The sequence below is a fragment of the Mustelus asterias genome, chromosome 12, assembly GCF_964213995.1.
Source record: "Mustelus asterias chromosome 12, sMusAst1.hap1.1, whole genome shotgun sequence".
Classification (NCBI taxonomy): domain Eukaryota; kingdom Metazoa; phylum Chordata; class Chondrichthyes; order Carcharhiniformes; family Triakidae; genus Mustelus; species Mustelus asterias.
The window spans coordinates 3,797,091-3,812,746 of NC_135812.1; the positions used below are offsets into that span (position 1 = coordinate 3,797,091).

General features: G+C 47.5%; 1 protein-coding gene across 1 annotated transcript in view; it reads left to right on the plus strand.

The window, feature by feature from the left end:
- The window catches only part of LOC144501189 (transient receptor potential cation channel subfamily V member 3-like), a 41,259-nt gene continuing 25,603 nt past the window's right edge, over window positions 1-15,656 (plus strand). The window contains exons 1-4 of the mRNA XM_078224618.1: window positions 1-65; window positions 4,683-4,801; window positions 9,749-9,901; window positions 12,188-12,328. Of these exons, the coding sequence (XP_078080744.1) occupies window positions 1-65; window positions 4,683-4,801; window positions 9,749-9,901; window positions 12,188-12,328 (478 nt within the window). The remainder of the gene's footprint in view (window positions 66-4,682; window positions 4,802-9,748; window positions 9,902-12,187; window positions 12,329-15,656) is intronic.

The window sequence follows — 15,656 nt, forward strand, 5'->3', positions numbered from 1 at the left end:
ATGGATAAAAACCGCCTGCTCCTGCAGCCTGATAAATCAGATGGACCTGCTGGAAACAGGGAGAGGTCAGTAACTTTACAATCCATATGAAACAATGGGCTACAGCTCCTGCAGTGTAACTCACATGCTTGTGAACTGGGCTCTGGACCAGTGGTTAGAATTTCCCCTTAGAACTGAGGTACAGAAGCTGGATCATGCTATCCATTCCCCAGTGCCTGCTACACAATTCACCAAGGTCCCAGCTGATCTTCTACCTTAACTCCATCTTCCCGTACTAACTCCATATTCCTGAGTTTCCCCAGTACCCCAAAATCTATAAATTGCTGGCTTGAACAAACAAAGAACAATACAGCACAGGAAAAGAGAGGCGTTTTTAGCTGCCTGGACCTAACACACGCCTCTCTTTTCTTTTTGACCAATCCCTCAATTTCCTTGGGTATCCATGGTTCTCGAATCCTGCCCTTCCTATCCTTCTTTTTTACAGGCACATGCCTATCCTGCAGCCCTAACAACTGTTCCTTAAAAGACTCCCACATGCCAGATGTGGATTTACCCTCAAACAGCCTCTCCCAATCAACAGCTGCCAATTTCTGCCTAATCCCACTAAAGTTAGCCTTCCCCCAATCCAACACCTTACCCTTGGGACACCACTCATCCTTTTCCATCACTATCCTAAAGCTAACAGAATTGTGGTCGCTATTTGCCACATGTTCCCCTACCGAAACTTTGAAGACCTGACTGGGCTCATTCCCCAGTACTAGGTCCAGTATAGCCCCCTCTCTAGTCGGGCTATCGACATATTGTTCCAAAGAACCATCCTGTACGCATTTTACAAATTCCTCCCCATTCAGACTCCCAGCCTACGCGATTTCCAGTCTATACCAGGGAAATTGAAGTCTCCCACTACAACAACCCTATTTTTCCTGCACCTATCCATTATCTCCTGACATATCCGTTCTTCCACTTCCCTTGGGCTGTTGGGGGGCCTGTAGTACACCCCCAACATAGTGACTGCGCCCTTCCTGTTTCTGAGCTCCACCCACAGTGACTCGTTACACGACCCCTCTGAATTGTCCTCCCTCTGCACCGTTGTAATATGCTCTCTAACTAATACTGCTACTCCCCCACCTCTTTTGGCCCCTCCTCTGTCTCGCCTAAAACACTTGTACCCCGGAATGTTCAGCTGCCAGTCCTGTCCCTCTTTCAACCAAACCTCTGTCACCGCAACCACATCCAAATTCCTCGTAAGCATTAAGGCCCTAAGTTCGTCTGTCTTACCTGCTACTCTCCTTGCATTGAAGTAGATGCACTCCAGGCCTCCAGGCCCAGTGAGGTCATCCTCCCCCATCCTCTTCTTCTTTGCCAGCCTTGTCCTGGCCCCAAGCTCATCCCCAGCCTCTACACTTGTAGACATAATTTTTTGATCCCCACCCCCCTGCCATATTAGTTTAAACCCACCCGAACTGCACTAGCAAAACTCCCAGCCAGGATATTCGTGTCCTTCCAATTTAGTTGTGACCCATCCTTCTTGTACAGGTGCCCTCCTCTCTTGAAAACTTCCCAGTGATCCAGGAATATGAAGACTCCTGGACCAGTCCTTTAGCCAAGCGTTCAATTGTACTATCTCCCTATTCCTAGCCTCACTGGCCCTAGGCATTGGGAGCAGCCCAGATATTGCCACCCTGGAGGCCCTACTTTTTAGCCTATTTCCCAACTCCCTGAATTGCTCTCGTAGGATCCCCCTGCTCTTCCTATCTACGTCATTTGCACCAATGTGTACAATGACATCTGTTTCTTTATCCTCCCCTTTTAATATGCCTCCTATCCGCTCGGAGACATCCAGTACCCCAGCACCAGGTAGGCAGACTACCATCCTGGAATCCTGTTCGCACCCACAGAATCGCCTATCCGTGCCTCTAACCGACGTGTTCCCCATCACTATCGCTCTCCTAATCCCTCTCTTTCCTTTCCGGGCCACAGAGCCTGACTCTGTGCCAGTGACCTGGTCACTGTGGCTTACCCCTGGAGAGTCATCCTCCTTCACACTATCCAAAACAATATACTTGTTTTGGAGGGGAACAACCACAGGTGACCCCACCACTAATTGCTCACTCCCCTCCCCTCTCACACCTGTCGCCGAGCCCTTCCTATTATGAGAGACAGCCACTGGAATACTCTCTGGTACGTTACCCTTCTGACCTTTACTCCTCCTAACTGTGACCCACGTGTCTTCCCCCTGAGGCCCCGGTGTAACTACTTGCCTATAACTCATGTCTATTTGTCTCTCATTCTCCCTGACTAGACTAAGGTCACCAAGCCGCTGCTCCGGTTCCCTGACGCGGTCCCTCAGGAGCTGCAACTCCACGCACCTGGCGCAAATGTGAACCTCCGGGCGGCTAGGTGTTTCCAGGAACTCCCACATCCCACACCGAAAGCAACAAACTGGCCTATCACTCATAGCTACCCTTTTCCTTTATAGGAATGGAAAAAAAACCTACCCCGCTTCGCCCTTTCCCCCGATGCCCTGTGAGCCAAAGCCCTTACAGCTCACACTCTGCTTCCCACTCACTCCACTGCCCGCTCCCGACGCTGCCCGCTCAAAAGTGCGGCCTGCTTTTAAACCCTCTGAAAACCTTCCCAGGCTTCTCCTGGGCCTGCTTCTGGTTTTGGAAAAAAACCCTCCGATTTTTAACACAAATTTAACTGAAAAATAAATAAATCAAATGCAGAAACAAACTCCCTTACCCTCAGCCTGCTCCTGTGGAACAATGAGCAGGCTGAACTCAACAACTGAGCCAACACGAAGCCTCTGGTGTAAAGAATTCCAAAGATTCACAACCCTTTGAGTGAAGAAATGTCTCCTCATCTTTGTTCTAAATGATTGGCCCCTTTATCCTGACACTGTTCTAGACTCCCCAGCCCAGGGAAACAACCTCTTGTGTTTAGCCTGTCAAGCTCCTTTGGAATCTTGCAGGTTTCAATGAGATTGTCTTTTGTTCTTCTAACTTCCAGGGAATATGGACCTAGTCTCCCCAATTGCTCCACCTCATACAATCTCCTCATCCCAAGGTCTAGTGAACCTTTGTTGCGCTCCCTCCAGGGCAAGTATATTCTTTCTTAGGTAAGGAGACCAAAACTGTACACACACTACTCCAGGCACGGCCTATAACTGTATCCCGAAGGTCTCACATTGATCAGTGCTCTATACGGTCCTGATGAGTGCAGCTCTCACTCAGCACTCCATCAGCAGAATACTTCACCGAGTGGGTGTCTCGCCTTTCCACGGGGGAGGTGATGACCTCGTGGTATTATCGCTAGACTATTAAGGCAGAAATTCAGCTAATGTTCGAGGGACCCAGGTTCGAATCACACCACGGCAGATGGTGGAATTTGAATTCAATAAAAAATATCTGGAATTAAGAATTAAGATGACCATGAAACCATTGTCAATTGTCGGAAAAACCCATCTAGTTCACAAATGTCCTTTAGGGAAGGAAATCTGCCGTCCTTACCTGGTCTGGCCTACATGTGACTCCAGAGCCACAGCAGTGTGGTTGACTCTCAACTGCCCTCGAAGGGCAACTAGGGATGGGCAATAAATGCTGGCCCAGCCAGTAATGCCCATGTCCCATCATGAATATTATTTTTAAATCCCATCATATGGGCTGTTGGAGCCCAGAAAATCCTCTATAAGCTACTACAAGGATGGAGGTGGCCATTGAGGAAGGGTTCATGTGGTGATGTGTTGTTGGATTGTTAAATCCACATCCCAAAATGTCTTCCCATATTCTCAAAGGATAGAATGTGGAAGGACAACACCTCTCCACTCAAAGAACAGTACAGCACAGGAAACAGGCCCTTCGGCCCTCCACTCAGGTGGACGTAAACAATCCCATTGCCACTATCCAGAGGAAATGTTTTCTGAACCAATTGTACTCCTTCACTATCACTGAAAAAGCCAGATCATCTATAAACTGGCCGCTGTGTTTCCTGAATCAGCCATGATCTTATTGAACGGAGGAGTGGGCTCGAGGGGCTGAATGGCCCACTCCTGTTCCTGCATTCCTATCTGAGAAATTACAACAGTTACCACAATTCCAAAGTTCTTCCGTGTCTGCAAAGCATGCTGGGTTGTGAGAGGTTCTGAATAAATGCAAGTACCATCATTGCAGGCCAATCAGTGTCCAAGTCAGCTTGCTCCCTGATGGGCGGCACGGTGGCACAGTGGTTAGCACTGCTGCCTCACAGCGCCAGGGACCCGGGTTCGATTCCCGGTTTGGGTCACTGTCTGTGCAGAGTCTGCACGTTCTCCCCGTGTCGGCATGGGTTTCCTCCGGTTTCCTCCCACAGTCTGAAAGATGTGTGGGTTAGATGGATTGACCATGCTAAATTGCCCCTTAGTGTCCCAAGATGTGTAGGTTAGATGGATCTTCCATTGGAAATGTGTGGGGTTATAGGGATAAGATGGGGCATAGGGCCTGGGTAAAATACTCTGTCAGAGAGTCAGTGCAGAGTTGATGGACCGAATGGCCTCGTCTGCACTGTAGGGAGTGTATGAGTAAGGATCTTGAGCAGGGTAGAGGATAATCAGCCTCTCCGGAACCTTCTTCATTTACAAACAAGGGTTTGATGCAGATAATTACAATATGTCAACAGCTTTGTTTCTTCTTATATCCCGGCAGCCTGAGGCATGAACTGACGGTGCAGTTATTCTCCTCCATTGCTGATGGGAATATGGAAAGATTCGAGAGAATACTGGAGCACTCCCAGGTTACCAGAATGAAGCTGACAGAGTTCATAGGTATTGGGTCAGACCTCTAAATAAAACAGGCCACTCAGCCCATCTGGTCCATTTATAGTCCACACAAACCTTCTGCCACCTCTACTTCATCACAGCCTATCAATATATCCTTCTATTCCTTGCTCCTTATTTGTTTATCCAACTTACCATAGAACCCTACAATGCAGAAGGAGGCCACTCGGCCCATCGAGTCTGCACCGATCACAATCCCACCCGGGGCCCTATTCCCGTAACCCCATGCATTCACCCCCTGACATTAATGGACAATTTAACACGGCCAATCCACCTAACCCGCACGTATTTGGACTGTGGGAGGAAACTGGAGCACCCGAAGTTATAGATGGCAGAGGGAAGTTATGTGTGGAACCGGAGGAGATTGGTGAAGCATTGAACCAATATTTCTCTTCGGTGTTCACGCAAGGGGACATGAATATAGCTGAGGAGGACACTGGGTTGCAAGGGAGTAGAATAGACAGTATTACAGTTGATAAGGAGGATGTGCAGGATATTCTGGAGGGTCTGAAAATAGATAAATCCCCTGGTCCGGATGGGATTTATCCAAGGATTCTCTGGGAGGCAAGAGAAGTGATTGCAGAGCCTCTGGCTCTGATCTTCAGGTCGTCGTTGGCCTCTGGTATAGTACCAGAAGATTGGAGGTTAGCGAATGTTGTCCCATTGTTTAAGAAGGGGAACAGAGACTTCCCCGGGAATTATAGACCGGTGAGTCTCACTTCTGTTGTCGGCAAGATGTTGGAAAAAATTATAAGGGATAGGATTTATAGTTATTTGGAGAGTAATGAATTGATAGGTGATAGTCAGCATGGTTTTGTGGCAGGTAGGTCGTGCCTTACTAACCTTATTGAGTTTTTTGAGAAAGTGACCAAGGAGGTGGATGGGGGCAAGGCAGTGGACGTGGTATATATGGATTTTAGTAAGGCGTTTGATAAGGTTCACCATGGTAGGCTTCTGCAGAAAATGCAGATGTATGGGATTGGGGGTGATCTAGGAAATTGGATCAGGAATTGGCTAGCGGATAGGAAACAGAGGGTGGTGGTTGATAGTAAATATTCATCATGGAGTGCGGTTACAAGTGGTGTACCTCAGGGATCTGTTTTGGGGCCACTGCTGTTTGTAATATTTATTAATGATCTGGATGAGGGTATAGTTGGGTGGATTAGCAAATTTGCTGATGACACCAAAGTCGGTGGTGTGGTAGACAGTGAGGAAGGGTGTCGTAGTTTGCAGGAAGACTTAGACAGGTTGCAAAGTTGGGCCGAGAGGTGGCGGATGGAGTTTAATGCGGAGAAGTGTGAGGTAATTCACTTTGGTAGGAATAACAGATGTGTTGAGTATAGGGCTAACGGGAGGACTTTGAATAGTGTGGAGGAGCAGAGGGATCTAGGTGTATGTGTGCATAGATCCCTGAAAGTTGGGAATCAAGTAGATAAGGTTGTTAAGAAGGCATATGGTGTCTTGGCGTTTATTGGTAGGGGGATTGAATTTAGGAGTCGTAGCGTTATGTTGCAACTGTACACAACTCTGGTGCGGCCGCACTTGGAGTACTGTGTGCAGTTCTGGTCCCCACATTACAGGAAGGATGTGGAGGCTTTGGAGAGGGTGCAGAGGAGGTTTACCAGGATGTTGCCTGGTATGGAGGGGAGATCCTATGAGGAGAGGCTGAGGGATTTGGGATTGTTTTCGCTGGAAAGGCGGCGGCTAAGAGGGGATCTTATTGAAACATATAAGATGATTAGAGGTTTAGATAGGGTGGATAGTGATAGCCTTTTTCCTCTGATGGAGAAATCCAGCACGAGGGGGCATGGCTTTAAATTGAGGGGGGGTAGTTATAGAACCAATGTCAGGGGTAGGTTCTTTACCCAGAGGGTGGTGAGGGATTGGAATGCCCTGCCAGCATCAGTAGTAAATGCGCCTAGTTTGGGGGCGTTTAAGAGATCCGTAGATAGGTTCATGGACGAAAAGAAATTGGTTTAGGTTGGAGGGTCACAGTTTTTTTTTTAACTGGTCGGTGCAACATCGTGGGCCGAAGGGCCTGTTCTGCGCTGTAATGTTCTATGAAGGAAACCCACGCAGACACGGGGAGAACGTGCAAACTCCACACAGACAGTGGCCCAAGCTGGGAATTGAACCCGGGTCCCTGGCGCTGTGAGGCAGCAGTGCTAACCACTGTGACACCGTGCCGCCCCAAACCTCCCTGTAAATACACCAATGCTAATCACCTTGGCCCACTGTGTATTGGTGGATCAAATGTTGCCTTAGTAACAGGAAAGAGAGGGCAAGGGTCGATGGATGGCCTTGTGAATGGAAAGTTGTTTTGAATGGTGTTCCACAGGGCTCGGTGTTGGAACCCTTGCTGTTTGTGTTCTGTATTAACGATTTGGACGTGAATGTAGGGGGCAGGATTGAAAAATTTGCAGACGATACCAAGATTGGCCAAGTAGTAGACAGTGCAGATGATAGCTATAATCTCCAAAACAATATTGATGGGTTGGAGGAGTGAGTGGTAAAGTGGCAGGTGAATTTTAACATCGAGAAGTGTGAGGTGATGCATTTAAGGAGGTCAAACAGTTACAGGGAACACACAATAAATGGGAATATACTAAGAGGGGTTGATGAAGTGAGAGATCTTGGTTTACAAGTGCACAGGTCCCTAAATGCAGCAGTTCACGTAGACAAGGTCGTAAAGAAGGCATATGGAATGCTCTCCTTCATTGGTATAGAATGTAAAAGTAAGGATATAATGTTGGAATTGTATAAAACACCAGGTCACAACTGGAGTAATGTGTGCAGTTCTGGTCACCACATGACAGGAAGGAGGTAATTACCCTGGAGAGAGTGTAGAGGAGGTTTACAAGAATGTTACCAGGGCTGGAAAAGTGTAGCAATGAGGAGAGAGTGGATGGGTTGGTGTTATTTTCCTTGGGACAAAGAAGGCTGAGGGGCGGCTTGATAGAGGTGTATAAAATGATGAGGGGAAGAGATAGAGTGGACAGGATAAAATTGTCTCTCTTGGTGGAGAATTCTAAAACCAGGGGACATAAATTCAAGATAAGTGGCAGAGGGTGTAGAAGGGACATGAGGAAGAATGTTTTACATCCAGGCAGGTGTCTGGAATTCGCTGCCCGAGTTGGTGGTGGAGGCAGAGACTCTAAACTCTTTTTAAAAGTTCCTGGATCTGCTCCTATGGGCCAAGTGCAGGAAGGTGAGATTGGAGTGTCCTCCAGCTGGCTTGAACAAGATGGGTCCAATCGTCTCCTTCTGGGCTGTAACATTTCTAAGGTTCTATGGTGGTGGAGGGAGTGAAAGTTTAAGGTGTTGAATGGGGTGATCAAGCGGGGCTGTTCTGTCCTCCTGGATAGTGTCGAGCTTCTTGAGGTTTGTTGGAGTTGTACCCGTCCGGGCAAGTGAAGAGTATTCCATCACACTCTGACTTGTGCCTTCAGAGGACAGTTAAGAGTCTCAAGATGGTGAGAGCGAGGAGCAAGAGCAGGCCAATGTGTCAGTGTGGATCGGGAGTCACGTATAAGCCCAGTCAGGGTAAGGATGGCAGGTGTCACCGGTAAAGGGGCGGCACAGTGTCACAGTGGTTAGCACTGCTGCCTCACAGCACCAGGGACCCGGGATCGATTCCCGGCTTGGGTTACTGTGTGGAGTCTGCACGTTCTCCCCGTGTCTGCGTGGGTTTCCTCCGGGTGCTCCGGTTTCCTCCCACAGTCTGAAAGATGTGCTGGTTAGGTGCATTGGACATGCTAAATTCTCCCCCAGTGTACCCGAACAGGTGCTGGAGTGAGGGGATTTTCACAGTAACTTCATTGCAGTGTTAATGCAAGTCTACTTGTGACACTAATAAATAAACTTTTTTTTAAAAGGCTCATGGTCAGGGAGTTGTGTTCCAATGACAAGCAGAAACTTTGTGATCATTTTTGCTGTTTTCACGCTTTTATGGTCCAAACTTTTTCCAATTGAATTCAAATTTCTCAAACTATCCCAGCTGGGATTTGAACTCACGGTTCAGCTGGGAAGGCTGGTATACTCACTGCCAACAGCCTCTAACATCATAGGCTGAGCAGGAGAGGGAAAATCAACCACATTTCCAGTTACAAGCCTGAGGCTCCCAACAGGATTTGATTTGATTTGATTTATTATTGTCACATGTATTAACATACAGTGAAAAGTATTGTTTCTTGCGCGCTATACAGACAAAACATACCGTTCATAGAGAAGGAAAGGAGAGAGTGCAGAATGTAGTGTTACAGTCATAGCTAGGGTGTAGAGAAAGATTAACTTGATACGAGGTAGGTCCATTCAAAAGTGGGGCGCAACGGCGGCACAGTGGTTAGCACTGCTGCCTCACAGCTCCAGGGACCTGGGTTCGATTCCTGGCTTGGGTCGCTGTCTGTGTGGAGTTTGCACATTCTTCCTGTGTCTGCGTGGGTTTCCTCCGGGTGCTCTAGTTTCCTCCCACAGTCCAAAGATGTGCGGGTTAGGTGGATTGGCCATGCTAAATTGCCCCTTAGTGTCCCAGGATGTGTAGGTTAGAAGGATTAGCGGGGTAAATATATGGGGTTACGAGGATAGGGCCTGGGGGGGATTGTTTTCGGTGCAGACTCGATGGGCCGAATGGCCTCTTTCTGCATTGTAGAGATTCTATGATTCCATGAAAAGTTTCCATGCAGCAGCAGGGAAGAAACTGTTCTTGAGTCGGTTGGTACGTGACCTCAGACTTTTGTACATTTTTCCCGCCGGAAGAAGGTGGAAGAGAGAATGTCCGGGGTGCGTGGGGTCCTTAATTATGCTGGCTGCTTTGCCGAGGCAGCGGGAAGTGTAGACAGAGTCAATGGATGGGAGGGGGTGGGAGAAGAGGCAGACAGAGAGGGGTAGGTAAGAAGTAAGCAAATTCTACAAAAACTATTCTTTTTTTTTAAACAGATCAGAAAACAGGGAAGACCTGCCTGATGAAAGCCTTGCTGAATCTCAATGCCAACACAATGAAAATAATTGAGGTATTGATTGCAGCTGCGGAGAGCGATGGCTGTTTAAAACAGCTGATCAATGCTGAATATTACGATAAAGATTATAAAGGTTGGTTAACAGGGAGTTGCTGATTGCACAGAGCCTGCTGCTAGAACATTCCACGGACCCAAATGAGCACTTCAGCCCGAACAGAAATTTCTAAGATGGAAAGCAGGCAATTGAATCAAATTATTTCCCCCTACTGAAGCCTCCACCTTACTGCTTGTGTGTTGTACCATGGGGTTGATCCATTTCTGACCTCCCGCTATCACCCACACAACATCAATTACCCCAGTCACCACTCCAAAGCCCATCCCCACCCCCACCCCCAATCCCACCTTCCTCCTCATCCCAAATCCCACCAGTGTCATTTCCGAGAGTGGCAGGGATCTGCAGCTGCGAACATTCCATCGCTGACCTCTCCAGGGTATGCTCCTGCCATCCTAATAAAATCCAGCCCACCTTCTCTTAGAATCATAGAATCCTTACAGTGCAGAAGGAGGCCATTTGGCCCATCGAGTCTGCACCGATCACAATCCCACCCAGACCCTATCCCCATAACCCCCATGTATTTACCCTGCCAATCCCCTGACACTGAGGGTCAATTTAGCATGGCCATTCAACCTAACCCCCACATCTTTGGACTGTGGGAAGAAACTGGAGCACCCGGAGGAAACCCACACAGACACGGGGAGAATGTGCAAACTCCACACAGACAGTGACCCAAGGCTGGAATGAACCCATGTCCCTGGCACTGTGGCAGTGGTGGGATTCAAACCCAATCCTCCATAAAGACTGGAGCTTTAATCCAGCCAGGGGAAACAACATCCTGCGTCCAGTTTGCTCTGTCAGAATTTTATACGTTTCAATTGGATCCCCTCTCATTCTTCTAAATTTCAGTAAATTCAGGCCCAATTGACATTCGACAATCCTGCCATTCCAGGAACCAGTCTGGTGAACCTTCTCTGCATTCCATCTTTGGCAAATACATCCTTTCTCAGATAAAGAAACCAAAACTGCACACAATACTCCAGATGTGGTCTCACCAAGGCCCTGTACAGCTACAGTAAGACATCTTTGCTCCTGTACTCAAGTTCTCTTGCAATGAAGGCCAACGTAACATTTGCCATCCTAACTGCTTGCTGTACCTGTATGCTTGCTTTTGGTGTCCTGTGCACTCGGACACCCAGGTCCCTTTGTATGTCAATATTTCCCAATCTAGCACCATTTAAATAATGCTGTGCCATTCTGTTCCTCCATCTGAAGGCGATAACTTCACGTTTATCCACATTATACTACATCTGCCACATATTTGTCCACTCACTCAACTTGTCTAAATCACCAGAAGCCTCTGAAAATCCTCCCCACCACTCACATTCCCACCAAGTTCCTTCATCCAAATCATTGATATATATTGTGAAGAGCTGGGACCCAAGCACTGATCCTTGTGGGACCCCACTAGTCACTACCTGTCACTTTGAAAAAGACCCATGAATTCCTATTTTGTTTCCTGTCTGCTAACCAATTCTCAATCCATGCCAACACTTTTCCCTCAATTCTGTGTGCTTTAATTTTTGCACACTTAACTTTTATGTGGGACTTTATCGAAAGCTTTCTGAAAATCTAAATAAACTACATCCACTGTTTCACCCTTATCTATTCTACAAGTCACATCCTCAAAAAAATCCAATAGGCTTGTCAAACATGATTTCCCTTTCATAAATCCTTGCTGACTTTGTCTAATCCCACTGATATTTTCAAAGTATTCTGGTATGCATCCTTTATAATAGACTCTAGAACTTATCCCTACTGCTGGGTGGCATGGTGGCACAGTGGTTAGCACTTCTGCCTCACAGTGCCAGGGACCCGGGTTCAATTCCCGGCTTGGGTCACAGCCTGTGCGGAGTCTCCACATTCTCCCCATGTCTGCGTGGGTTTCCTCTGGGTGTTTCGGTCCGAGAGACTGTGCTGGTTAGGTGGATTCGGGTCTCCCTCAGTGTACCCGAACAGGCGCCGGAGTGTGGCTGCTGGGGGATTTTCACAGTAACTTCATTGCAGTGTTAATGTAAGCCTACTTGTGACTAATAACTAAGTGAACTTGATATTAGGCTAACCGGTCTGTAATTCCCTGTTTTCTCCCTCCCTCCTTGTTTTAAGGCCATGCCCCCTTCGGCCCTTTTGGAGGGCCGAAGGGCCTGTTTCCTGTGCTGTACGGTTCTTTGTTCTTTGTTCTTTGTTCTTAAACTGCGGGGTTACGTTTGCCAGCCTCCAGTCTGCTGGGACTGTTGCAGAAGTTTGACATGGGGGCAGAAACAGATGCTTTGATTTGAGCTATTTGCTTTTGTTTTTGTGGAGGTCAAACAGCTCTGCACATTGCCATTGAGAGACGGTGTCCAGATATCGTCCACATCCTACTGGACAAAGGAGCTAATGTCAACGCAAAAGCCAATGGGAAGTTTTTCCGATCAAACAGAAAACGCCATGGCTTTTATTTTGGTGAGTTTAACAAATCCCGACCTTACCAGCGAATCGTCCAACACATGTACAGTTTTGGTCTCCTTACTTGAGGAAGGATATACTGGCACTGGAGGGGGTGCAGAGGAGATTCACTTGGCTGATTCCGGAGTTGAGAGGGTTGGCTTACGATCATAGAATCCTACAGTGCAGAAGGAGGCCATTCGGCCCATCGAGTCTGCAGTGACCACAATCCTGCCCAAGCTCTATCTCCATAATCCCATGCATTTGCCCTAGCTAGTCCCCCTGACACTAAGGGACAATTTAGCATGGCCAATGCACCCTAACTCACGCATCTTTGGATTGTGGGAGGAAACTGGAGCAGCCCCACGCAGACACGGGGAGAATGTGCAAACTCCACACAGACAGTGTGGACAGACAGCCTGGAATCGAACCCGGGTCCCTGGCGCTGTAAGGCAGTAGTGCGAACCACTGGGCCATTGTGCCGAGAGGAGAGACTGAGTAGACTGGGGCTATACTCATTGGAATTCAGAAGAATGAGGGGAAATCTTATAGAAACATATAAGATTATGAAGGGAATAGATAAGATAGAAGCAGGGAAGTTGTTTCCACTGGTGGGTGAAACTAGAACTAGGGGGCATAGCCTCAAAATAAGGGGAAGCAGATTTAGGACTGAGTTGAGGAGGAACTTCTTCACACAAAGGGTTGCGAATCTGTGGAATTCCCTGCCCAGTGAAGCAGTTGAGGCTACCTCATTGAATGTTTTTAAGGCAAGGTTTAGATAAATTTTTGAACAGTAAAGGAATTAAGGGTTATGGTGAGCGGGCAGGTAAGTGGAGCTGAGTCCACAAAAAGATCAGCCATGATCTTATTGAATGGCAGAGCAGGCTCGAGGGGCCGGATGGCCTACTCCTGCTCCTAGTTCTTATGAATGAATCGAGGCTTAGCACTGGAGAATCTGAAATTCAAAAGGAGTGAGGGAGAGAAAAATCAGAGAACTATTACTGCACTGATTAAAGAAACATGGCGAGCAATTAGGGCCTGGAACATTTGATTTGATTTGATTTATTATTGTCACATGTATTAGCATACAGCGAAAAGTATTGTTTCTTGTGCGCTATACAAAGCATACCATTCATAGAGAAGGAAAGGAGAGAGTGCAGAATGTAGTGTTACAGTCATAGCTAGGGTGTAGAGAAAGATCAACTTAATGCGAGGTAGGTCCATTCAAAAGTCTGATGGCAGCAGGGAAGAAGCTGTTCTTGAGTCGGTTGATGCGTGATCTTAGATTTTTGTATCATTTTCCCGACGGAAGAAGGTGGAAGAGAGAATGTCCGGGGTGCGTGGGGTCCTTAATTATGCTGGCTGCTTTTCCCAGGCAGCGGGAAGTGTAGACAGAGTCAATGGATGGGAGGCTGGTTTGCGTGATGGACTGGGCTTCATTCACGACCTTTTGTAGTTTCTTGTGGTCTTGGGCAGAGCAGGAGCCATACCAAGCTGTGATACAACCAGAAAGATGGCTTTCTAAAAGTTAAAATTTATTTATTGAAGTTAAAGTTAATTTATTCATCACAAGTAAGGCTTACATTAACAATGAACTTACTGTGAAATTCCCCTAGTCGACACAATCTGGCACCTGTTTGGGTAAATGCACCTATGATGTGGAGATGCCGGCGTTGGACTGGGGTAAACACAGTAAGAGTTTTAACAACACCAGGTTAAAGTCCAACAGGTTTATTTGGTAGCAAATGCCATTAGCTCTCCGAAAGCTGATGGTATTTGCTACCAAATAAACCTGTTGGACTTTAACCTGGTGTTGTTAAAACTCTTACTGTAAATGCACCTAACGCGCACATTTTTCAGACTGTGGGAGGAAACCGGAGCACCCGGAGGAAACCCACGCAGACACGGGGAGAACGTGCAAACTCCACACAGACAGTGACCCAAGCCGGGAATGGAACCCGGGTCCCTGGCGCTGTGAGGTAGCAGTGTTAAACACTGTGCCACCGTGTCACCTCAATGGCGCATCTGTAGAAGTTGGTGAGAGATGTAGTGGACATGCTAAATTTCCTTAGTCTCCAGAGAAAGTAGAGACATTAGAGAGAAATATAATGGGGAAGAAGTGATGCTTGCTTTGCTTTTACTTGAACGTCGGACGGAGGCTAAGGGGACTTGATAGAAGTTTACAAAATTATGAGAGGCAGGGATAGAATGTACAGTCGGAGTCTTTTTCCCCAAGGCAGAAATGTCAATTACTGGGGGACATAGGTTGAAGGTAAAAGGGAGGAGGTTTAAAGGAGATGTGAGAGACAGGATTTATTTACATAGAGGGGGGTAAATGCCTGGAATGTGCTGCCAGAGGGGGTGGTAGAAGCAGATACAATAGCAACGTTTAAGAGGCATCTTGACAGATACATGAATAGGCAGCGAATAGAGGGATACGGACTGCGTAGAGGCAAAGATTCTTTAGTTTAGAAAGGTGTCATGTGTCAGCACAGGCTTGGTGGGCCGAAGGGCCTGTCCCTGTGCTGTACTGTTCTTTGTTCTCTTTGTAATGTACTGAGCCTTGATCAGATCCACGTGGGATAACAGCATTCAGTCCCAGTCACTAGACCTCAGCAAGGATATATTGACCTTGGAGGGGGTGCAACACAGGTTCACCAGAATGATACTGGGGCAAAAGGGATTAAATTATAAGGAGAATTGCATAAATGAGGTGTGTATTTCCTTGGGTTTGGACGATTGAGGGGTGATTTAATTGAGGTGTTAAAATGCGAAAAGGAATGGATATGGTAGAGGGAAACCACCATCTTTGGAGGAGTGGGGGGGGGGGGGGGGGGGGGCGGTTCAGAATGAGGGGGCATTATCCTCAAGATTCGAGTCAGGCCATTCAGGGTGATGTCAGGAAACACTTCACACAAACTGGAGTGGATATTTGCAACTCCCCCCACCTCCCCTCCGAAGCGGAGGACGGGAGTGGGGGTGGAGGGGGGGGTCAACTGAGTTCAAACAGAGACTGGTAGATTCTTGTAGGATCAGGGTATTGGGTCAGGGGTTTAAGGGATACCAACCCCAGGTGGGTAAATGGAGTGGAAGCACAGAGCAGAAACAATTAGATTGAATAATGAAAGATAGTGAGAGAAGTTCAGTATTCTCCGAGGAGGCGCAGGACTCACTGAGGTTAGAGGTAGGGACAGGAGAAGATTTCTAAATTTGAGATGTTATCAGACTGGGAGCCAGCTGCATGTCAGTCAGCATGGGGGTGAGCAGGCCCTGGTTAGAATCATAGAATCCCTACAGTGCAGAAGGAGGCCATTCGGCCCATCGAGCCTGAACCAACCACAACCCC